General features: G+C 33.5%; 1 protein-coding gene across 7 annotated transcripts in view; it reads left to right on the top strand.

Moving 5' to 3' along the window:
* SLC16A7 (solute carrier family 16 member 7) overlaps positions 1-11,703 on the top strand; it is a 219,224-nt gene extending 207,521 nt beyond the window's left edge. For all 7 annotated transcript variants that reach the window (XM_037848350.1, XM_037848352.1, XM_037848356.1 and 4 more), the window contains one exon: positions 1,398-11,703. In XM_037848350.1, the coding sequence (XP_037704278.1) occupies positions 1,398-1,666 (269 nt within the window). In that variant the 3' untranslated portion in view covers positions 1,667-11,703. The remainder of the gene's footprint in view (positions 1-1,397) is intronic.
* Positions 11,704-25,038: the final 13,335 nt, after the last annotated feature.

Raw genomic sequence — 25,038 nt, 5'->3', positions numbered from 1 at the left:
TTATGAAACTTGTCACATGCCTAAATCATACTTTTATAATATAATTGATAGGAATATATAAATCCATATATACATATGGAATGTATATTTGTAATATAGACACATATTCCATGGTTACAAATTGTAAAGATTATCTTTAGATTTTAAGATCTGAAGTATTTTCAAAAGATGTCTTTAAAATAGTTTGTGCTGAATTACCCAGTGAGGAGACTAAGTACATGTTTAGATCCCCATCAAAACAGGCCCTCGCAAATTGATGGGGCCATGAACCAAATTTTTGTGTGTTTTGAAGTTTAATGACCGTTGCATGAATAAAAATATTCTTCTAAAGTTAGGATGGAAAATTAAATTATTCAATTTCTAGTATGTTTATATATGTGTGGGACGCTGTTCAAATACATGTATTCTGCCATTTACCTAAGTAAAACAGTTGAAATAGACAATTTGGCAAGTAGCTAAGTTTAATATGAGCCATTTTACTAGAGATTCTGACTAAACAGTATGGCTTGAAAGGTCTCTATTAGAATCATCTGGAATGCATATGATAAATAATATAGATTTTATTTGTGTACACTACATTTTGTTGTTAAGAATTATTGTCAAGAATTAGATGTCTGTGGGAAGAAGCTAAAGTAAATATAAACAGGAAAGTTAAGAAAAAAAATCAGTAAACCTTCAGAATACAAAGCAATGTGATTAGCCCAAAAAGTGATATGGCACTTGAGCAAGAAGTTGGATGAGGCCATTTTGCAGAGTAGTTAAGAATATGATATTCAGACAAACTTGGAATGGAAAATTCAGATTCTCTCATTCACCGGGTATGTAACCAAGGCCAAATTACTTCATAATACTCTTGTAAGAATTAAATGAGATATTACAGATGACGTGCTTGGCCTCATATGAGCCATAGAGAAAGCATTTCCTAATATTAGCCACTTATAAATGCTTCTGGGTCTTTCCTAAAGAATGTCATTTTCCCCTTTTTATTCAAGAGAAAAGGAGGCACAGAAAGGTTGAAGCAATCTCAGTGTGTATGCTGTAAATATAGATAAATATATCTATCTACATATATAGATTTAAAAACAGACTTCACACATGTATGTATTTATGGATACACATACAAATGCTTATATACCTAATTTATCTTGTTTATACCTTTTTATTGGGGGAAATAACTTCCAGTAAATTTAATCTACTGGTAATACAACTCTGTTTAAGTTCCTATGCATGCTTTTACTGTGCATATATAGAATAATTTTCCTTTGTTACAGTCTCATTTGATATTAATTTAAATATGAAATAGTTATACATTGCATCTGAGAAAAATTTATTTGAAAATTGCATCATTTTATGGCTGTTTTATTATGCCATCTCAAAGATGTTCTTTTGTCTCTTAGGTAAATTGGTGGATAAAACCGGACAATATAAATACATGTATATAGCCTGTGGAGCTATTGTGGTCATATCAAGCGTGTGGTTGCTCATTGGCAATGCGATAAACTATAGATTGCTTGACAAAGAAAAGAAGTTGGAAGAAGCAAAGAAGAAGAACATGCATAACCCTGACTCCAAAGAATCTGAACCCTTGAACAAATCGAAAACTGATGTTGATGTCAAAATTCCAACAGCACAGGATACTCCCTCAGAAAGGGAAACTAATATTTAACAAGAATCTCACCTTTCATTTCAGTGTTTATGACTTTTCTTAAGAGGATATTTTTTCAAAATATTAGGTTTTTAGCTGACATGAGGAGTCACAATTAAGTATAGAGATGAGATTTTCCTCAATGGTAAATTTTAAATTAATTTATTATTTAAAAACCTGTTTTATTGGGCGGTTAAATTTGGAGATTGTGAGTATAAAAACTCCATGCACTGAATTTACTTCCATATATATGGCTCTGGATGTACTGGCTGTTAACATACTAATTTTTAGAAGTCTTCCAGTGACTGGTAATCTTGATCATATGTGGAGATCTGAATCCCAAATCCCTGGTTTAAGTGGTTAGAAGAAGTATGTTTAATCTCATAAAATGATCCTCTCCATATTTCACTTTTATTTGATATTAAACTATGAAAATGAATCCTCCCCTCACACATACACACAGTCACATACATATATACACACACGGCCTATCTGGAGAACAAAAGACAAATGTGTTCAAAAAGAATACTATCATAGTAATTTATTCTGTGATAAATTTCTGGTAGAAATTTATTCTAACTGCATATATCTTTACAATATGGATTTTTAAAGATAAGAATATGGATTGAAAATTAGGGCAGCCTTAAATCAAAAATGCACCTAACCTGCTATAAATAAAGTGTGTATATAAAACAAGTTTGGTGAAGAAAAGGGAAAAGAAAACCTCCATTATAAACCATTATTTTTGAGCATAGTTAAACATGATTCATCCATGCTCGTGATTTTGTTTTGGGGGGCATTAGTACCTAGAGCTAGAAAATAGAACCCTCAGACGATTTTCAGAGTTCTTACCTAATATGTAAATCAAATTGAAAGTCTAAATGCTTTTTTAGCAATGAGTTATGTCCATCGATTTTAAAATGATTTTGGTTTGTAATCCAGAAAGTAATAACTGGGGATTTTTTTTTAACCAGGCCTCAATCCATACTCACTGTCGTACTGAAACATAGTAGAATAAACTGGAATTCTGTTGACAAGCATACAAATAGGCCAAATTCTAATCTTTCCCCAACATAGAGGTGATCAGAGGGTTACTGTTATGACTAATCGAAGTAAAGCTAGGAATGGGATGTGGTTTTAATGATCGTCGTAATCTCTCTCAGCTTCCTCCCTCCAGAAAATGCAAAAGCCAAAATCAAAAACCACAAACAGATCTTTTACCTCAGTCACTGAAAATGCCTCATATTATAGGAAGGTCAGCATCTGAAAACCCTGCCATCTTCTGATTAGGCTTACTGCTGGCTACGAACCTAACTGGACTGAGGGATGGTTAAAGAAGACTTTTACATCCTGGGATTTGGAAATTTATATATAGCTTGTAACACGATGACAAGAAGCTTGCAATATTGCTGCCCAGATTAAATTAGCAGTTTCTCATTTTCATAACTATTAAAATGTCTGGGAATCTCAGTCACTCTTGAATACAGAAGTATATGCTAGTTATGTGCTTTTAAAGCCATAAATACTATTTTAAGTGAAAAAGTACGTGTAAACAAGAAAGAAAATGCATTGTGGCTAAAGTTATAAATATTTACATCACAGATCTGAAGTTTAAAAAAGATTTTGTTTAATAAAAGGCATTTAGTGTTGATTATCGAAGTGATGTTACTCTTAAGATGTCAAAGCAATTTGCCTTTCAGTTTTTATTGCAGTAGAGACAGGTGTTATTCTTATTTCCTTTAAGAAGGCACCTGGATACAAGGTTTTTTAATAGCATTAAGGAGCTGATTCATAAAACACTTATGCACTGTTGAAGCAAGTGATTCATATTTAGGAAGCCATATGAAATTCCATATTTTGTTTAACATTCACTTTTTTGCATGTGAGGCGATTGTATTTTTCAAATATTAAGTAAACAACATGTGCCAATAGTATAGGTTAATAAATCAGGGAAAACATGGGGTGTATATGACTTCTATATTTAGTTTCTTCTGATCTTGATTCTTAAATTATTTTCATATTGTTAGAACTTTTGTATTCAACTTTGACTTGTCATAAGACATGCAACACCATAAATTGTGTAGTACCTCTCTAACTTTAAACATTTCAAAAAAAATCTTGAATTCTCTGAAGATACACATTTAAATTAATACAGATATCAGACCCAAGAGGAAAATAAATAGTAAAGCAATGATCACAAGGCTTTAGTTCTGAGCTATAGTCCTTTTTCTCACCAGCTGGTAAAAGACAGGCTGGTGGGAATATTCCAGCAGCCAGGACCTTCCCTCTTCCTTTTCCCTCTCCATGGGAGGAGCGATAAAACTGACGAGTTTCTTGTTAAGTCAAAACCAACTCATTTATTTTGTTGCTCCTTGGATGTTTTCATTAACTCTTCATTTCTAACACTGAATATATTAAATTGTTATAAAAAGAAGGGAAGTAAAATTGCACACTTGAAGCACGTAAGAAGTATACAGTGACAGCTGGAAGCAGCACTGCCCAACGTTGCAAACGTGCACACCTATTAATTCCCACATATAAATGTTTGAAATTAAATCAAAACACAATTCAAACAGTGACGTAAGTTAAAATAAAGGTTTCAAAATTGTTCCCTGGGGTAAGATTAGTTAATTCCACTTGTGTAGTTTTTTTTTTTTTTTCTGACTCAATCTCTCTTTCTCCCTCACTCTTCCTTCTTCCCTCCTCCCCTTGACTGTGCTAGAATAAGTGTTGCTTTAACAGAATTTTTCAGAGATTGAGAAAAGAATATCAGCCAAAACATTCATTATAATATAGTCACATAAATGGAGGAGGAAATATATTTGGCTTCTGTGTCTGCAACAATTAGTGCTGAACATAATTCTTCCCCTGGAAAATTACAGGTTTTAGTTGTTCAAGACAGCATGAAGCAATGTCAGCACACACCACTAAAATCCCTGCTAAACCCCATTCCCCCATGGTAAAATTGTGCAGAAGGAGAATTATCATAGTCCAGGGTATCAAAATAATTTATTATTCCCAGCTATTTTATAAAGTTTAAGTCAATAACCTTAAGTTTCTGAATTCTAATAACTGAGCAACCCATATTTTTCTCTATTTAACCTTAAATATGCCTTATTATTTTATGAGTAGGACACCAGATATGGACTTGTGCTGACCTATCCCCACTCTTCTTCCCAATCCTTTTTGAGTCCAACCAGCACACATTTAAGAGATAGTGGCTCAGGCTCCAATGTACTTCACATTGGATGACAATGTTTTCTGCGTATGTGAATTTATGTAATTCTTTAGTTTCAAGTCCCAACCACCTTAGCTCATGGGCCTGTGGGCCTCACCTGGACACCAGGAAATAAGTGAAATAATTAGGTTTGATATGTTGGATTGTGCACTTTAAAAATCTAGATGTTTTGTACTCATCCTTCTCTGCACACAATAACAGTTAGGAAAAAGTACCAGAGATGTATGATATGAATATAAGTGCTTATATATGTGATATAAATACATGGAGATCTTGATCAGTTAGTTGAAACTTATTTCCATCCTTTACACAACCCTCTTATATATGTAATGTAGCAGACTTCTAATAAAGCAAAATTTAAAAATCATGCTCCTTTCAATTTAATCGATAGGATGCAAAATGGGAAGGGAACTAATATTTATGTATTGTACATTCTACCTACATATGCCTTTTAATATTCAAGCCAAAACCATGGGTAGAGGTCATTAGCCTGATATTACGGATGAGTAAAACAAAAAACAGACATACAAAGAAGTTCAGCAAATTATAAATTCTCCAAAATTGAAGGCTAGTATATGACAGAACCAGAACTAAAATTCAGACTTTATCTAAAAGCAGAAAGAGCCTATAGGGTGTTCACTACCATGCTGCCTCCCAATAGAAGCTATAGATAGAAATGAAGGCAGATAAACACAGATGCAACAAAATTGACTGTATGGTAAACCAGTAAGTTTAACTACAATTTGTATAATTGATTTCTTTATTGTTTACTGTAGTCTGTATTTGCTATAACCTGAATATAAACTTTTAAATTGTCTGCTTTTCTATCCAATGCAAATTATCCCAAATAATGGTGATGATTACATAATAGCCATAATTCTTTTAATGTGATTTTTTTCTGATAAAAATAGATACATTTATATGACTCAAGCATAATGTATTTCCCAGAGGTTAGATTTAAAAATAAAATATTTTTTATGAATAAGTCATTCCCATATTGGTTATTGTTTTTCCAGACTCAGAAAGTAAAAAGTACTTATGATGAAACATTATATTTAGAATTTTAATGATTATCTCCATTTACAACATTATCACAAGCTACCAAAGAAATGGTTATGAGATGTAAATGATTTGGTTCATCTGCACAGTATTATATTCATTTTCATTATTTAATACAACTGGCCCTTACCCTGTTACTCATTTTTCAAGTTTTCCTGAACTTCTGAATTGTCATTCTCCTTTCTGTCCACTTGTCCTATAGAGACAAATGCCATTGCTTTCATCCTCTCCTAGATTTTTGAAGTCTTTAGAATATTGTTCTCCTTACCTCTACTTCAGATGATGCTCTTCCGAAGTACTGCATCCTTCACAAAGGCACCCATGCTGCATCTGGTCTTATTTATTTGTTATCTATAGTATTGATCATATTTCTGGAGCCAACAGGGTACACTTAGTCATGGCCACTCATCATCACAAATAAGGGAACTCCTGTGATTATAGGCTTGAGGATTCCTGGGTAAAGGAGATGCTTACATTCTATAAGATTATGTGTTAACATGAGTCTTCTTTATGCATGATAAATATATCATTGAATGTGATTTTAAAGAATCTAGAAAAACTCACCTTCTCATCCTTAGTAATTACTATTGAAGTGCCTGGCACCTTTGGGAAACAAAGCTGACAATCACAGCATAGCATGATTACATATCCTTTAGGCTCTTTCCAGGCTGTAACATTTCCAATACAGCCCACAAAGCAGATTCCATACTGTAATAGCTCACAATGCCAAATGGCATCAACATTATTGAGATCACTAAAATTATGATCTTGACTTTACTCACCTTTTTTCAATTTTGATTTATACATATCCAAGTAAATGATCTCATGTTTGAGAAATGCACTTAAAAGCTGAATGGTCCCATTTTCAGGTGTTAGTTACAATTTTTGCATAATCAAAATCATAAAATTTGTGTGATACAATTTAAAAAATGAATAATTTGCTTAGCTCAAATCATTTTTTATAATTATGATTTTCTCCTTTTTGCTTTCAGTTGTTTATACACTCTATATATTTTAGCTCTTTGCAAGGTTTTATGATCTGGTTTCTTTTACTCTTCTTTCCCCTAATGCTTTTTCTTCATTTTATTTCACTGAGATGCTGTTCATTAAAGAATTTCTGTAGTATCAAGAATAATTATTTTAAAAATCTTTTAAGAGAAAGTGAATATTGCAGAAATAATTTTTACTTTAATGCAGCATATGGAAATTTTTTAGACCAAATTAGTTCTCCCATCCCAATCTGCTGCTGCTATACCTTCTCTCTTATTTTTCTTTCCTGGAATTATTTTTTGAAGTTCTTTTCCTTGATTTTTTATAATGTTTAAGTCAATTTCTTTAGCATTTTTCATTTAATTATGGACTATTTTAGAATTTTTGTTTCTTTGGAGGGTTTAGTTACACTTCCCCTATTTAGGTGATCTCCATATTTTTCAGTGTCCATATATGTTTATTAATAAGGTGAGTAATGCTCAGGTGATTTCAGTAGGTAAATTTTCAGTGATCATCTATTCATTATCATTTCTACATTTTTTTCCTTCATGTATCTTTGCTTTTAAATTCAAATATGGAAAAATAAGCAAGAGAACTCTGGAAACACTGGTATTCACCATTCTATTAAGACATGTTGGTAAAAATTCTGTTCAGGTGAACAAAAAAATGGGAATATTTCATGACTTTCAGAGTAGAATTTTAAAACATATTCTTGCTGTAAGCCTTTTGTTCTGTTTTTTTTTTTTCATATGCATCTAAAATTTTTTTAAGTTAAGCCCACATTTATATAGCTTGTACGTTGAGGTAGAGTATAAGTTTCTGATATGCTATTCAATGAACTTTGTTTTATACCACCCACTTTGTATTTCTAACTAAAGTATGAATATTTCTTGATTTAGTGAGAAAGGGCATGTGAAGTAAAATGTTTATTTTCTTGAAATTCGATGTAATTGTATATTGATTCATATAGTATTTGTTTCTGATATTTTTACATATCAAAACTATTTAATTAATTAATTTTATCTTCCCAACCCTGTAAGTTAAGTTTGTTAAGTATCATGTATTTGCATAGTAAGTTTAAAGAGGGTAAGGGCATTATGTATACCTATCCTCTGAGTAAATGCAGGGTTGGAAGTAGAACCCAGGTCTTTTGACTCCTAATCCACTTTTTTCTCCATTGCACTACATGAACCATTCTGCTTACAATGGTGAACTTCATAAAGGGAATAACATATTTTCTGGAAATGCATATTCCAAACCTACTTATATAAAACCTTTTATACAAAATGAGTACAGTTCTCCAAATTGAATTATATAAAATCATGTCTGAACCTTAATTTGGAGAATGTTTGCCTGTGCTTTATAACTGTCTCAGAGATATTTTCAGAACTAACAACTGGGATATACTTCTCATCTTATATGTCCTTGCTAATTAAATGGAATAAGAAAGGTAAAAAATTCTTAGCTTTCTTAGTTTCCAGAGGAAAAAATAATGAGACTAACATAATTTCATACTACATATTAAGTACATGTGCAATACATATTGAGTAGGCAAATTGTACACATTATTGGTATAGAAAAACATATGAAATACACTTCTAAACCACATTTAGTAAAGTATATTCCAAACTTACTGATATTTATGAGGAATATAATCTGATTCTACAAAAATCTGGGATAGAGTAAAGTCTCAAAAACTCATTGAAAGTTTACCTTTCTGCTCTAGAAATTGAAACTGAATTTTATGCAGAATATGTGCACTTTTTAAAAGTCTTTAGTACTCCTTTCACTAGGAATGACTTTTTTTAATGCATTCATTTTACAAACTTTTCTGAATCCTCAATGCATACAAGCACTATGTGTTAGGCTTTAAGTAAGAATATTGGGAATACAAAATTGGTTTATAAAATCACCTGATTGCCACAGCAGATAATTTTGGGTAAATTGGAGATATCAAGTGAGATGAATGACTTTGCACAAAATATGTTGTTATAACAGTATCAAAGTCATTAAAAAGATACTTCCCAATATTCTGCTCATAGAATCCATGTGTTAATATTCCATTAATTCCTTTTGTGTGTATGTTCATATTTTATTTTAGAAGCAGCATCCAATTGTTTCCTACAAGTATAATGCCAGAGCACAGATCATACCATGCAAGTTTGTTAAGTTATTAAATCATATGCAAGAAATTAGTGCCATTGTATAACCTTGGAGTTCAGCCCTGCAATATTTCTTCATCTAGGATCTGAGGATTAGTTAAAATTTTTTTTTAAGATCAGTTGTCTCTCAAAAACTCTTACTTTCTAAGTGATCATTTCACTTAAACAACACAGGTTTGTCTGGAATAGTAAAACTAGAGCTTCTTGTATCTTAGAGAGGCCACCTACCATGCATTCCCAACTTTTAGATAGATAATAATTCTGGATTTTTCCCTTTTTATTTTCTTTCAAAAAAAAAAAAAGTCACTTCTAAATAAAAGATTCCTTGTGAAGGGGAAGGTTGATTGCTATTAAGAATTCACCCTATAAAAGTGTAAAACCAGTCATCCGAACTTAGCATTTATTTGCTTAGTTCATTGAGGATATTTACCCTAAAAATATTTCTTACTAAAAATTTTGATGAACTATTGTGTCACAGTAAAAGCTTTCTTAAATAGGAACCTAAATGCCATCTGCAGTCAGTGATGTTTAGATTGAGCAAATGGACATCCATATACTAAGTCTGCATATCATTCTGACTGGTGGGTAGGTCTCGGCAATTGTAGTGAATGCATCATTTAAATACAAGCCCCCTTTTTTCTAATGATGATAAAAATGAGATAGTACATTGATCAGATAGGAGTCAGATATAGAAACTCCTCTATTGAAGATGGAAGACAGGGTCTTTCCAAATATTTAAAATCATTGATATTTCATTTAAGCTTTTTATTTTAAAGCATTTTATTCCAATCATTTTAAACCAGTGTCTTCATTAAATATTTCCTAGACTGTATAATTCCCCATTTTTGAGGAATTTTTGAAACATTTTTTCACTTGTTTTATTCCTTCAACAGATTTTTTTTCTCATGTCCCATTATTAAATTTGGGCAAATATTTAATATAAATGAGATTTGGGGATAAAAGTGATAAATAAAACTTGTTGCTAATAAGACAGATATAAAATATTGCTTGATAATAGCTATATTTGGCCACCTTTTTAAAAATTCTTTAGGGATTGGATTTGGAAGTTAATCTGTGGAATTATTTTAAAAATATAAATTGTACATAAGGCTGTATTTCTGTGATTTTTAAGTGAAAAAATCAAAATATAGATTGTTCTACAGCTATCTTAATGATCATAATGGAACAAATGATCATACTCACACATGGTTTTCAACTAGGGCTACCATGATAGTTGAAATAAAGAAAAGGGTAGTTTTGCTTGACACATAAGACGATCCAGTCAGGTGTTTTTACATGACGTAAGGCATGGCTGTACATACTTCATTTTTCAAAAAATTAAGTATAAAATAACTCGAAATGCCCATCAAAGTAAAAAAATATGTAAGATAGAATCCTCTTCTTTTTGCCTTCTTTCAGATGAATGTACTTAAAGTGATTGTGATTTGTTCTTGAGGAATAACTTTTATTTCTGAAAATTGTATATATATATAATAGTTTTGCACTTGACAAATAAAATGTGGGAAAAAGTAACCAAAAATGAAAGAACTGGAATTTTCATACAAATACATATTTTTTGTTTAATTAAACATAATGCAGATTTGCTGTTGATCATTTTAAAAGTATATTCAGTTCACTGTGTTCCTAGTTTATCATTTTTAAGCAAAATTGTTTCAGTACTGAATGATTTACCAACTGACTTTCATTTATACTACAGTGTTATATGGATACAGTGTTTTAGGAAAATCTCTATTGCAGTTTCTAAGTTTCACTGCATAACAGATTTGAAACCAAATGTTGAATTCCTCTGTGAGAATATATGTTTTGCCTGCAGTTTTGAATATATTTCAAATTCGTCTCTTCCTTACTAGACTGTGAGCTCCTTGTGGACAAGGATGTTATCTTAGTTAATAATAAAAGCTTTAATGCCTAGGAAATTATTCTATGCCAGCAAAGAAAAATTGCCTAATTATATTGAAATGAATTGGTGGATCAAGTTGATTAAATTAATACTACAGTATTCTATGATGCAGGCTGAATGTACATTAGAGGAATTATTTGGTTAATTTTCAAAGTAGGATATAGAAAATACCTGTAACATTTTCTTTATCTTAAAGATGCTCTTTTGAAGTTTTCATTTTTATTTTGTCAGTCAGATATTCTATGCAAATACTGAACTATGCAACAGAGTTTCATGGCCTATATTAAATTAGTTTTATTTTCTTTACGAGATCATAAATGCTCTATGTTGACGTCTGAGAAATAAATTTTGACAATCATTTTAGTGACCAGAGGTGCTACTTATATTTCCTTGATCATAAGTGCTACTGTCTGCTGAACTTGAATTTTTTTTTTTTTTGGGGGGGGGGGGATGGCAATAAAATTAGAATATAATTTTTGTCTGAATTATGCAAGTTTGAGCTGTGTATGTTCCTTTGTACTCCATTATTACTATATTTTAATTCGCATTTCTTATTGCTTGCTGATTTTTAATGCAGGCCTGTGCTATTTCTTAGAAATTACATGCATATATATTTATATAATATGTAAGAAAATACCTGTATTGTTTATTAAATGAAAATGAAAAATAAAACTTCATGTTAAATTTTTGAAGTGAAATCTACATTTTTAAAGGACTGTTAAATGCTATGCTACTCTATGCTTATGAAAACATAATGGCAACAGCTCATATGTAAGGACACTTCCTTCTTTCGTCTGAATATAGATGATTAATATTAATGGAAGTCAGACACAGTCAAAAATACAATACAATCCTGAAGGCTAAAATGAATGTCTTCTGGGTTTTGTGTGTGTATGGTTTTGTGGGTTGTTTTTTTCTTTTGTACTTTAAAATGGATGTCATCTAATCATTTTTAATTCAAGAGCATTACTTAAAATTTAAATTTTTGTCATGGATTTTTTTCACACTGTTCAAGTTATTAAAACTCCATTTTTGTAATACTTAAGGAAATAGCTCTGAGATTATCAACCTGAAAAATGTAGATCATGATAATCGGCAAACTTATATGCTTATATGTGAAGTACATATTAATGGAGCATTGGAGTAAATTTATGCCTATCTCACCTGTTAATCAAACTATCTTGACACAGTCATATCTTAAGTGTAATTAATTATGTATCACCATCTCCATTATTTGATTCACAATTTTTTACAATGTGTACTTTGGAGAATCCCTTGAGAAAGCTGAAATATATATATATATATATATATATATGCAGCAGAGTTGAAGAAATGCTAAGGACCATAGATTTATATTTTACTTCATACAAATTAATAAAATTGTCATGAGAATTGTATGGAGTATCAAATGTAAAGCACTTAGAATTCTGCCTATATATTGCCTTATTTTAAGCAATATATATTAGTTGTTGATAATTATCTAAGATCCTCTCTTTGAATACACTTGACTTGATTTTACCTCATGAAGCCATTAACCCCTTTCAATAAATTGAAATTTTATATAAAATTCCCTAATTTCCCATTAACTCTTTAACTCATTGCTATCAAAAGTATTTCATAAAGAATTTGTTATGGCAAATAAGCAAGGTGTGTGTCCTAGTGCTACTGTATTAACTCTAGCTGACCGCATCAACATATTTCAGTCACTTATTCACTGCTACATCAATTAGGAATGCATTCAGAAATACAGAAACCCCAATTACACTGCCTTATGCAAATAGGTGTTTTTACCCCCTCATGTAACAAAAAATCCAGAAGTAGGCTGCCCAGAGTTCATGAAAGTACTGAGTGATGCTATCAGGAATCCAAAATCTTGCTGATTTTCTGCTGTAAGTCTTAGCACATTGGCTTTCATCATGCCCATCACCTAGTGACTGCTGCACCTCCAGTCATCACTTTCACATCCCAGGCAGGACAAATGAGAAAGGGGAAAGGATGACATACAAAGCACCATGCCAATGGAATCTGATCCTTTCATCATTAAAGCAGGGACTTTCTGACTCCCATTTCAGTAGGCTCACACTTCCTTCTCATTAGCCAGACCTGGGTCACATGGCCATTCCTAAACCATTCGCTAGCCAGCGGGATTCTCATGACTACTTCAGTGATGATTCTTCCCCTTGGTCTCCTTTTTCCTAAAATCAAGGGCTCTTCATCTGTAACAACAGGTCAAGGGAAAAGGGGAGGATCAGATGAATATTGGGTATCTCCCATAGTGTGGGCCTTAGCATAATATGCTGCATATACCTTCCACTTACAAGAACATAGGGGAAAAACAAAACACTATGTAATACAGACTCCATCTGTGCTGCCATTAAGTCAGAATCAAAACCTTTTATCCTTTATATTCTCTCCCAGAGAAGGTGGGTTTTGTTTGTGTGGGGGAGGAGGGAGTGGTTGAGTTGTATCTGGTGTCCAGAGATTTTCTGTATCCCACTGTGGCCAAATTCACAAAGTGGTGGTGATAGGGGCTTTTATAGACAGAAATGAATAAAGTAATGAAAAGCATATAAACAGCTACATGGACTGTAAAACATACCACTATTCATTTGACATATATAAATATATTTGAGCACTACAATTCTATTTTGTTCTAAATGCTGGGTTTATACCAATAAAATAAGACAACAAAACAGACCTCTTGAAATTTGCATTTAGAGGACAAAACAACAAAGAAATTCTAAAGAAAGTCATTCCATATGTTAGAGAGTAATATGTGCTAAGGAAAATAATGGAGCAGGGTAGGGGGAGAAGGAAGTTGGGATTTTAGATAGGGTGGTGCATAGAGATGAGGTGACATTTGCCTAAAAACGAAGGAGGTAAAGGAACAAGCCATGCAGAATTCTGAATAAAGGACAACCCAAGCAAAGGAAACAGTTTGAAAACTGAGCCAGGAGAATGCCTTTTATGTTCAAGGAAGGACAAAGAGTTTAGCTTGGCTGGAGCAGAGAGTGAGGTGGGGCGTGGAGCAGTGGATGAGATTGGAGAGGGGCTGGGAGCCAATTTGACTTGCATCCTGAGGGAAAGTTGCATTTATTTTGAAAAAAAAAAAAAAATGTCTAAAAATTCTAATTCCTTTTTTCATCAAGATAGAAAACAAGAACAAGAAAAAAATTAGTGCCATCATAGGAGAAAGCTACAGCCAAATCAACCGTTTTCTTCCATTGGCTCGTACTTGTCCACATACCACCTGTGGTTCCTGGTCTTAACACACTTTTATAGTTCTTTTCCCCATGTCTAGTTAACCTTCATCTCCTAGCCAGATTCCCATGAAATCCACCATCCTGCCAGATATTCAATGACACCCTGTGTTATGAACAGATCAAACTCCTGAGAATGATATTAAAATTCCCCACTTGCTATCACTACTTACTTTTCCAGACATTTCTTAAATTTCTTCATAATTTCTAAAATAGAGTCACATGGGTCTTCCTACTTTCATAAACCTGCTATTTCTTTTGCCTCATGATATTCTATAAGCCGATAATGCTTTCTCCCTTTCCTTGGCCTGGTGAATTCCTACTAATTAAGGTCTAGTAAGTGTTTTTCAGCTACTAACGCTCTTAACCAAATTTAATTACTAATTAAACTTCAGTTAAACTGGAGATTTGAACACATGCATCTAATTCCACCCATTTTCAGTTCTGAATAAAATTATCAATGAACTAAGAACTCCACACTTGCATTTGAAATAGGGCAAAATTATGTAAACATGCCAAAAACTTAAAGCAACTTCTTCCAGACAAAATGTAGAATGGCCATGTACAAAATACCATAGTAATATTCCTGCTGTTTTTTTCCCCATCAAATGTCACCTACGGGGCTACAGATTCCACTCTCACTTATCCCTTAAGAAGATATCAAGCTCAGGCTTTTCCGTATATTGAAGCTTTCTCTCCTAGCTAATTGTCTCTCTGGATGTTAGCCCTTTGTCTAGTCACATTTTCCAGATTCTGAATTCACAACTGTGCTACTCTGACTAGGCAGTTGCTATTCAGTGCCCCCTAGTGGATGAAAAATGTTACTTTTATATGAGTGATAAAGGCACCGACCCAGTGGGGAATAATTATGACAGGACTCATTATAAGACAGAAGAAGCACTTTACTTGCTCTTGCTTGAGATCTATCTTTTTTTCCAAGATGGACTGTAACTTCCATAATGGCAAGCATCATGCTTTAACCCTTTTATATTTTTTAATAAAGTGTTGAGCAAATACTAGATAGATACCTGTGCATCATACAGATTATCTTCAAAAGTTTACAAAAACTCTCCTTTTAGTTTACTATATTGAATGTTGACCATGAAATAATACAGGCTCATTTATGCTTCCATGTATATGGAAATACTTCCATTTGTAATATATGCTTCCATTTAATAGGAAAGAAGAATCAGGTAAACATCTATAAAATGAAGTGTTAAGAACTCACCTCCAGCTGTATTTTATAGAGGCTCTTTTATTGTTATCTGACAGAGGACACACCCAAACTGGATAAATAAAAGGAATTTATTGCCTCAGAACTGTCTTGAAATGCAGCTTGACTCAAGGGTTCAAATTAAGTCACTAGGACTGAGTCTTTTTTTCATTTCTCAGTTATCAATTTCCTCTCTGTTGGTTTCATTCTAAGGCTTCTTGTTGCAAAACGGTTGCCAGTTGTTCCAGGCTTAAGTACACCCAGGTTCAAGTCTAGCGCAAAAGAGAGGATGGCCTCCTGATGGCTCCCCTCAAGCCTTGTGAATCCCTCTGATTGAATGAATTTGGATCATCTTTCAACCAATCCCTGTGGCTGAAGCAATTAGTTCAGGGGTTTGTTTGGGAGGGTGAATCTCTAGAACAGTGCAAGATAGAGCTCCTCCTAAACCGTATTGCCTGAGTGTGTGTGAGTTGTCTTTTGGAATGCTGTTACCAGAGAGGCGAGAGATGCTGAGTAGGCAAAAACAAAAAAAAAATGGTTACTATGTATTGAGAAAAAAATTGGTGGCATCGAGTTGCTATATTTCTACAGATTGTATTTCTCAATTTCTAAGTTGCTTTAATTGAGAACTATGCCTCGTGAGGTTCAAATCGAAAACATCAGCATTATCATCCTCATCTCAAGCTTCTTGATTTGTATGTGAAAAGCACTCCACTAAAATGAAGGTTGCTTATTACCCTAAGTTGAAACCAATTTAACCATTTTCTGTTAAGTAATAATTGAATATAAAGAAGAACTATATCCACTACTGTAAAGTCAAACTTTCATATTGTACTTTGCTCTTCAAATGTAATTATCTATAAGAAAATATATTTCGAGCAGTTTTCCACATTTTTCTCTTCACAGAATTTTCTTTACAAATACTGTTTACCCAACTTTTAAAATTAAGTCAATTTAAAGCTTCGAGTTGTTAGTTTTATATATTAAATCTGAAGTTCTAGGACATTAAAATGAAGTTGAATACATAAGGAGATAATATAAGTCATTTGAATACGTTTCCAGAAAATATATATACCCAAGATCTTATATTTATATTAGAAAAATAGTAGAATCACACATTTCTCTAAATGCTAATTATTGTCTTACAGAATTTTTTCAATTTATACATAAGGTAAAGGATAATTTTTAAAAAGTAGTGTGAGAACGAAGGAAGATGTTGAGAGAGACCACAAACAGAAAAGTATAACAGAAATCCAGCAGTTACCCTGATTCTTAAGAAGAAAAAAAACCCTGAAATTCTTAGTAATTGTAGTAGCTGGTTTAATTGCAAGTGTTTGGAAACCAATTCAATCCAGCTTAAGCAAAAAGAAAATGTATTGAGAGGACACTATGATAGTTAACAGAATTGAAGGAAGAACTATAGGCATCAGGGCATCTCTAGCACACTGAAACTTGACATTCTCAGCATATTCTCCGCTATCTCTCATCTCTGCTTGTCTCTGTATGCAGCTTCTTTCTCTACATGATGGAGGAATACATTCTGGGATTATACGCTTACAACTCAATGACCATTAAAAAAAGTTATTCTGCCATCCCCTACAATGTATATGATCCACCTCACCCCCACCCCCCAACTCCAACACACAGACACATTAGTTCCTGTTAAAAATCCAAGGGAGCAATTCCAATTGCCTTGTGTTTGATTATCATGCCCACCCCTGGGCCAATCTCTTGAAGCCACGTTATGGCTTATGAATCTGTCTCCCTACTTGGGGTCACATTGCTACCCCTGGGATCAGGGACCAGGATCTGTTAAAAGACAGAGAGAGGAGTGTTAGGCAAAGCCATTAGGCACATTAACAAAGACAAAAAAAAAAAAATTTTTTTTGAGTTAAAATAATTTTAATAACAGCTTTAATTCTCTATTTATTTTTGCTTCCCTATGGGTCAGAAGCATAAAAAAAATTTTAGGTATACACAAGTTTTGGAGTTCATGAGGGCAAGCCAAAAGGGGTATTAGCATGGGAGAGGCATATTAGAATCTTGGGAGCCAGTTTAATTTCAAAATGTTTTCAAAGTTGCCAGTACTTTGATGTTTATTCAAATATTTACTTATTTTGCTATTTCAAATTACATTAAATGAGAGCTTAATATTTTTATACTTATAAAAAGGGACCAAGAGTTTGTAAAGGTTTAGAAAACTGGTGAAGAGGATGTGTTCTATAGTGTAGATATAAACTCTGATATTGATCCCAAAGTAATGCTGGAAACAGATTTGCTAAATGTCATAACCTTGCACTCATTTTCCATCCCACATCAAGTGAGTACATAGCAAATCCTTTGGATATTGCTTGCTGAACTCTTCTTTTCTCATTTGGTTTCAGGTAACATCTCCATTCCCTTGTCTTTTGCTCTTATCACATGATTACTAAAGATAGAAACTACAATATTAGCAACATTCCCAACAGACGTGATTCACAAATACTTCTCTCAATGAAAGGGCATTCCTTGCCCTTCTGTGTGAGATTTCTCATTTTACCAATTTAATTTGATTTTTATTCATAGAAGACATAAACTACGGGAAGAATTATAATGGGCCAGTCAGTCCCCTGAAATATTTAACATTTTGTACAGGTGTTTACACTTGTTTTTGCATGCACAGATATGGAGATGGGACTCACAGCTTTTATCAGAATTTCCAAGGAATCTATGGACCAAAAAAATGTTTCAGAAAAGCTAGTAAGGAGTGTGAGAAACAAAAAGGTTATTGCTTATTTGAATAGAAATATAATAGAAATTTTAACACTTTGGTGATAGGTCATTCCACTGGGGACCTAATAAATCATTGCTAATACTAACACTATTCACAAAAATGTATCAGGTGCTTGCTCTGAGCTGGCCTCCACTCAGCACAAGTCCATCATTATCTAACTTAACATTTGGCATAATCCTGCATGGTGGGGGGGGAGCGGAATATCTTATCTTCCCCACTTTACAGTAGAGAATAATGCTACCAAAAATGTTCAATACTTGCCGGGGACCACCTAACAGTGAACGAAATATGTAGAACTGGTATCCATTTCTCATTCTAAACCTCTTTCTCTTGCCAGGAATATGATAGGCACTCAATAAACATGAACTGAATTAAATTAAAATTTTATTGTGAGAAATGTGTGATAGCAGGATAAGAATAAAACTTGTTCACCTCTCAATGAACTCTCCTTCAAATAAACTAAAATATTCCTTCTACCCCATTCTCACCCCTATGTTTTTTTTCTAACAGTTTTTAAAATATTTGATTAGTTTATTTAAAGTCACCTCATCATTTTGATCACTTAGATAGAATGTGGCTCCAGAGTGAGAGAAAATTCCTCAGAAGTTTAATAGCAGTTGGACTATCAGTTCCTTCCTTCTGGTCAATCTGCTTCTATTAAATGTAGCATAAGGTCACATTAGCTACGTAGTCATACATATCAATCACATTGTTAATCATAATCAAGGAAACCTAACGTTTTTTCACATGGGATTCTATTATACTTCATTTGATCTATACACATCCAATAGTATTTGGATACAAGTAGAGTATTTTACATATATTTCTATGACATATTAGAAAAACTAGGTTTTATTTGATTCAATTCTAACCTTTTAAGAACTTTGGGATGCTGATTGCTACTCCGTGATCTAAGTGATTGCTCCAATTTTAAAGCAAAATGCTTGAATTTGTAGACTAGTCCAAGTCAAGGAGAAATGCAATTTGGAACATGAAGAAATGATGTGTTTTTTTTCATCTTATTACTACTAATGATGAAATTAATAATATTTGATTATTTAGATCATGCCCTTTTCATTTGCCTTTAGAGGAGATGAAATTACTGAATCCATTCACCTACTATAATTAGCCATAAAACAACAAAGTTCATTTCTTCCTGCTGAAGACAAAAAAACGAAATAAAATAAAATAAGAAGAAGAGGAAAAAGAAGGGCACAAGCTGTTGGAGAAAATCTTTATATTACTCTAAATCAGCAGTATGTATGCATGGGGTGGCTGACGCCAGAGAGAGGATTGTAGATGAGGACATCACCTGTGACTATGTCCTTTCAATCCTGGCTGATCCCCCTGAGGCAAAACAGACAATTGGGACTGATTAGACATTGTTACATTTTAAAGTTACATGAGAAATTAATTAAACTGTTGTAGTCATTGCTGGGAAGCAATGGAAACAAAATGTGAGATCATTTTCTGTATGTCCTGGAAAAGAAATAAAGTTTCATTTCTTAGAGAACTAAAGAAGGTTTTCTGAAATTCATCTTGTGCTTTGCAATAATACAGTTGGGCATTGAAGCATGTCTTATGAAAATAAGCTGATGTAACAAGCTGATGTGATTGTTACAAGTGAGAGTTTGTAAAAGTCTGATGGAAAATATCCTACCCCACCCTGAATCACTGAAATCTCCTGCAGGCCTTGGAAATGGAGATAAGACTGGGTATGAAACTGTCATGGGCCCAGGGGATGTCCCAGCCCAAGACACAAGAAACACAAGTGAGAAAAAAAATCAGGGAACTAGATTGAGAATTACATTGTTACCTGCTGTCAAGGAGTAATAGCCAGAGATGAATCAGGGGGTTGGAGGGGAAGTATGGTGGTGCTATATCAACTTTTTAGGTGCCTGATTTTCATCTAGGCAAGGGAAAATAATTTATTTTCAATGCATTCTGCAAAGAAAAGATAGGATTTTGGAGAGATAAAACCTTGGTGACATAGATATCCTTCCTATTTAAAATGAGATTTAAAATCTACAAAGTTAAGGATAAATTTTATTAAATATCTCCTTCATATCCTTTCTTTTAATTCTTATCTGAGAAACTGTGTTTTAGACCTGGAGAATGAGGAGGCAAATCTTTGGACTTCATTCTAATTTGGAGATGAAGATCTCTTGATTTAAAATTAAATTGTAGAGAGCATAAGTCATGGAGGTGGCTCTCTAATGTGATGTTTCTATTTAATACAGCTATTTTAAATACTTATTTACCTTTCATTAAAAATAGATTTGAGGACAATTATTAAATACCTAACTGAATTGTGCATGAACAAAACATAGCAAGTCTATATCAGTGAACTTTTTTACTCAGTTAGAAATGGCTGCCTATCTATTTAATAGAATCATGGATTTTGCCCTGTGCCTTTGGTAAATGCTAATAAGATATAATCTCACATTCCTCCTTCATCTTATTTTTAGATGAGATAAATAAAAACATTTCATTTTGAGATGAAATAAATGAAAACGAGAAGTTATATGGCATGCCCAAATTTGCAAATTATGGAGGAAAGAGAATTTAAATATCCAGCTTCCTCCCAGTATATGGAATTGCTTCAATTTCTCCATTTAGTTGCATATTAGAAAAGGAAAACAGAAAAAGAATATGACAATTGAGCCTAATTAACAATCCATGGTAGATAAGAATACGGTATTTGCTTTGCTCTCTTAAGGGAAATGTTTATGTTCTTTCATGATCAAAAAGAACAGTAGAAAGAAACTAGGATGATCAAAAAGAGAGAATGTTGGGACACTATGAGAAGGAATACATGAAAAGAAAATTTGTACGTCAATTGATTTTTTTTTTTAGATTGGTGTGTATAGCTCCAACAAGAATTATCTGTACATCCAGACCAAAAGTAAATTTATCTGTTAAGTTTTAGCTTTTAACCTTTTGTTGAGGTTAATAACAAATATTAATTTCCTATGGTGCTCTCCAGGTAATAATATTCAGAATTATTATCCATTTCATTAGATAATATGATATCATTGAAGTGATTTTCCATCTCAACTTTTAAAGCTTCTTTCTGTAGTGTAAAACCAGTGATTAAGAATGTGTTTTATTCTTCAGATATCTCCCCCTGTACGGTAAGTGAAGAGTTCAGGGATAAACTTAGTTGTACAAAGAAGACATATTTCTATCAGGTAAGTAACTGAGATTTATGTCTTATGTGAGACATCACCCATTAATACTACATTTTTCATATTACATTTGACCCCAGTTCTCCATACTTTCAGGGAAGAATGAATGTGGAAAGGTAATAGACATAGGATTTAAATAATATGACATTGGAAGTAACATGGCATCAGTGAATTCTTCTAAGTGGTTTATGCTGCCGGAAGAATTCAATTTATTCTCATGCTGCCTTAAATCATAAAAATCTAATCATTTCTACTTCAGTGCCATATTGCCAAGAAAAGAAAGATCCATAGGAATTGTTATGAATTAGAACTCAGATACTGATGAATTAGGGAGAAAATTTTGGAAGAGAACAGGTAAATTGATCTTCAAACTTTTCTTGCAGCTATGCAGTAACTGAAAGGAGCAGGAAAATATCATCTTGGGTATTATAAAAAATGACCAAATACTTAAAATGTGAGTTTTAGTCATGAATATAGTAGTCACAAATATGTTGCAGTGACAAACAAATCTCAATTTTAGTGGTTTATTTCTTACTCATATTACATGTTGGTTTTGGGTCAGCTGTGGCTCTGCTCCACAAGTCTTCTTCATTTTAGGATCCAGACAAGAAGAGAGCACTGCTTGGGACATATTGTCCCCCAGGCAGAGGGAAAGATCAATATTGGAGTGATGAGATGGCTCTTTAGGTTTCTCCTCAGAAACTGCATACTCTCCTTCATATTTCAATGGTCAAAACAAGTCACAGGATCAAAACTGATGTCAGTGGAGTGTGGAAATAAAATCCTCTTAAGGGGGATTGAGGGCATAGTTTGAACAAAAATACAATCACAGAAACACAAAATCATACCTTATTAAGAGTCAAAATTTCTTTCCTTCTAGTTTCTATATAGTTAGAAAAGTAACAGTTCTACCTACAAATAGTTTCTAGAATGCTCCACCACCCTGTCCAAAATGACTTCATTTATTTGCTGGATCACAGTAAGAGAGGTCTAGCTGGTTTTCCCTCTTCCTTTTTTGCCCTCACTTCTAATATGCTCTCTACACAGCACCAAGGGCCACCTTCTTTAAATATGAATCTAGTCATATTAATGCTTAAAACTCTGTAATTATTTTCTTTTGTATTCATAATAAATTAAAACCTCACCATGGTAAGCAACATCCTCTAAGATCTCTTTCCTACTTTCCTCTACAGATTCCTCCCATACTTTCTCTCTTCCTCCACTCAGTATAGACCAAAATCTTTTCCCTTCACTCTTCAAATAACTCATTTCTTTCCTTCCTTTTGGTTTCCACTTAAATGTCACTTTCTCAGAGAAGCCCTACTAAAATAACTTATCTAAAGTAGGGTTCCTCCCCAATGCCCCTCTTCCCTGTTATTTTCTATTTCAACAAATTGTTCATTTTATAGCATCATTCACAATTTACAATTATTCCACATACTTGTGTACTTGTTATATTTTCTCTCCCCTATGTAAGCTCCATATTAGAAAGAGCATGTCTAACTAGTTTTTCATTATATTTGGGCCCTAAGAACTATGCCTAAAATATACCATATAAGGAATTATAGAAATAGATGATACTTTAATAAATATAAGAAATTCTATCCCACTAGCATTAACATCTAAATATAAAGAAAATGATTATCCTTTCTCATAATAACAAGGGATACAAAAGAGGATTAGTAAATGATAAGGAGCACCAAATCTAAGATGTTTTAAAAAATGTGTCTGACTGAAGTCAATCCTTCCGAAGTTACATTTGGAAAGAAGCTCCACCTGATGCTATAAAGGGCTACCCAGAAGCCTCAAAATGGATTCCAATTATAAAGAAGAAGATGGTTATTAGCATTATATTCTGTTCCATTGCATTCAACCTTTCAACCCTGAAGATGTGAAGTGGTGAACCATGATTTAAGGAGAAGCAGATAATGAATGATGCAGCAATGCAGCTCAACATGGAAAGATGTAGAAGGACTCCAAGTTCACGAAAAATGCCTGAATCCTTTAATAGCTTAAAAGATCCAGAAGTTGATTGCAGTGGGTCTGATTGCAATTTGGAGATGACTTTTTCAGACCCTGTGTATTCTCTTCATCTTTGGATAATAAAAGCAGGCAGTATGGAGCAGATGGTATAGAAAGTGTAAAAGAGATATTATTTCTCTATATATTTACACACATCCATATGGAAGATAGAGACACATGTGCTTGTGTTTTTGGTATAACCAACTGCCTCATGGTCATCCCAGCACACACATGGCCTCTTTGCTGCTGTGGTCTTGCATTCAATGTCTTTTCCCTCTAATTTCCAGTACTCATTGTTTTGGGGTTTATTTACTTATTTTTTCCCAGAAGGCAAGGAAGGGCCAGGAGGATGTTCTTCTTAACCTCAGATCCCAACAATCCTGCTCACATAATTGACTTCCAGATATCCTTCAAAGAGTTAATGATCTAGTAGGGGAGATAAGGAATAGGCCATTGTCATTGTGATAGCTCAACCTTTAAACATTTGCCCTTTGTCCCTCCCCAAGCAGCTTTCTCAGATTACTCTTTACCCCTGAGAGGAGGGATCTGATTTTCTTTGGGTGCTTATGATTGGAGGAAAAGGGAGGCATAAGTGGCATGTTTTTTTTAAATGCAACAATGCTCAAAGACTGAGCCTAGGGGGCCACAGTTTCAATTGGGAGACACAAATAACACCAATATAAGTGGTAGTGCAGTGATATAGATGAGGTGTTATGGATTTTCAGAGAGGGAATAAATTGTGCAATTTGGGGATTTGGTGAGTTTTATGAATGAATAAAGAAACATGATCTGGGAAAGAGAGACTAGAAAAGGCTTGGTAGGTGAGAAAGCATTTCACCAATACTTAAAAGATTTTTTTTTTCTTCACCATGTGGAGCTGAGGGCAAAGTCACTCCAAATAGCAGACACAACATGAACAAAGGTCTCCAGAATGTATACTTACAACATAATGTATTATGGATTGGCTAGAAAATTCAGTGGATGAATCCTAGTTGTAAGAATTCATTTTGAGAAGGTAAGTTGGAAGAGATCTTGAAAGTTATTCATGCAGTGTCCAGAGAGATTGTGTGACTTACTGTAGGAGTTGTAGATGTGCTGCCCCAATCTTCCTTCAGGGAAGGACTTGCTGCCCAGCTCCTGAGAGTGCTGTCAGTAGATTGCCCATTTTGTGGCAAAGGAAGTGAAAAATGAGTACATGACCAGGGGATTCACTAATCCTTCCACACACTACACCACTTGGTAGTAGCCCTCCTGATAGAATGTTGGAATGACCCTTACAATGCCCACCTAAACTGCCATTTGGGGAAGAAAGCCTGAAAAATTACGGTGGTATTGTCTAGGATGTGGTAAAACACTGAAGCACTGTGCCCCCAAAAGGAATGATATATGTGTCTGGGAACCAAAAGGTAGACTTAAGATTAATCTTGCTTGCCATCACATCCAGCAAACCATCTGGATATGAATATGTTTCTCATCCCTGCAACTTTAGGCTCTGCTGAATTACAAGTCCTGATTCCCAGTAAAGGAACACTTCCATCACCAGACAGTAACATTTTTACTGAAAATA

Source organism: Choloepus didactylus, chromosome 8, assembly GCF_015220235.1.
Source record: "Choloepus didactylus isolate mChoDid1 chromosome 8, mChoDid1.pri, whole genome shotgun sequence".
Classification (NCBI taxonomy): domain Eukaryota; kingdom Metazoa; phylum Chordata; class Mammalia; order Pilosa; family Megalonychidae; genus Choloepus; species Choloepus didactylus.
The sequence above is the reverse complement of the archived record's forward strand: the minus strand, read 5'-3'. Positions and strand labels throughout refer to the sequence as shown.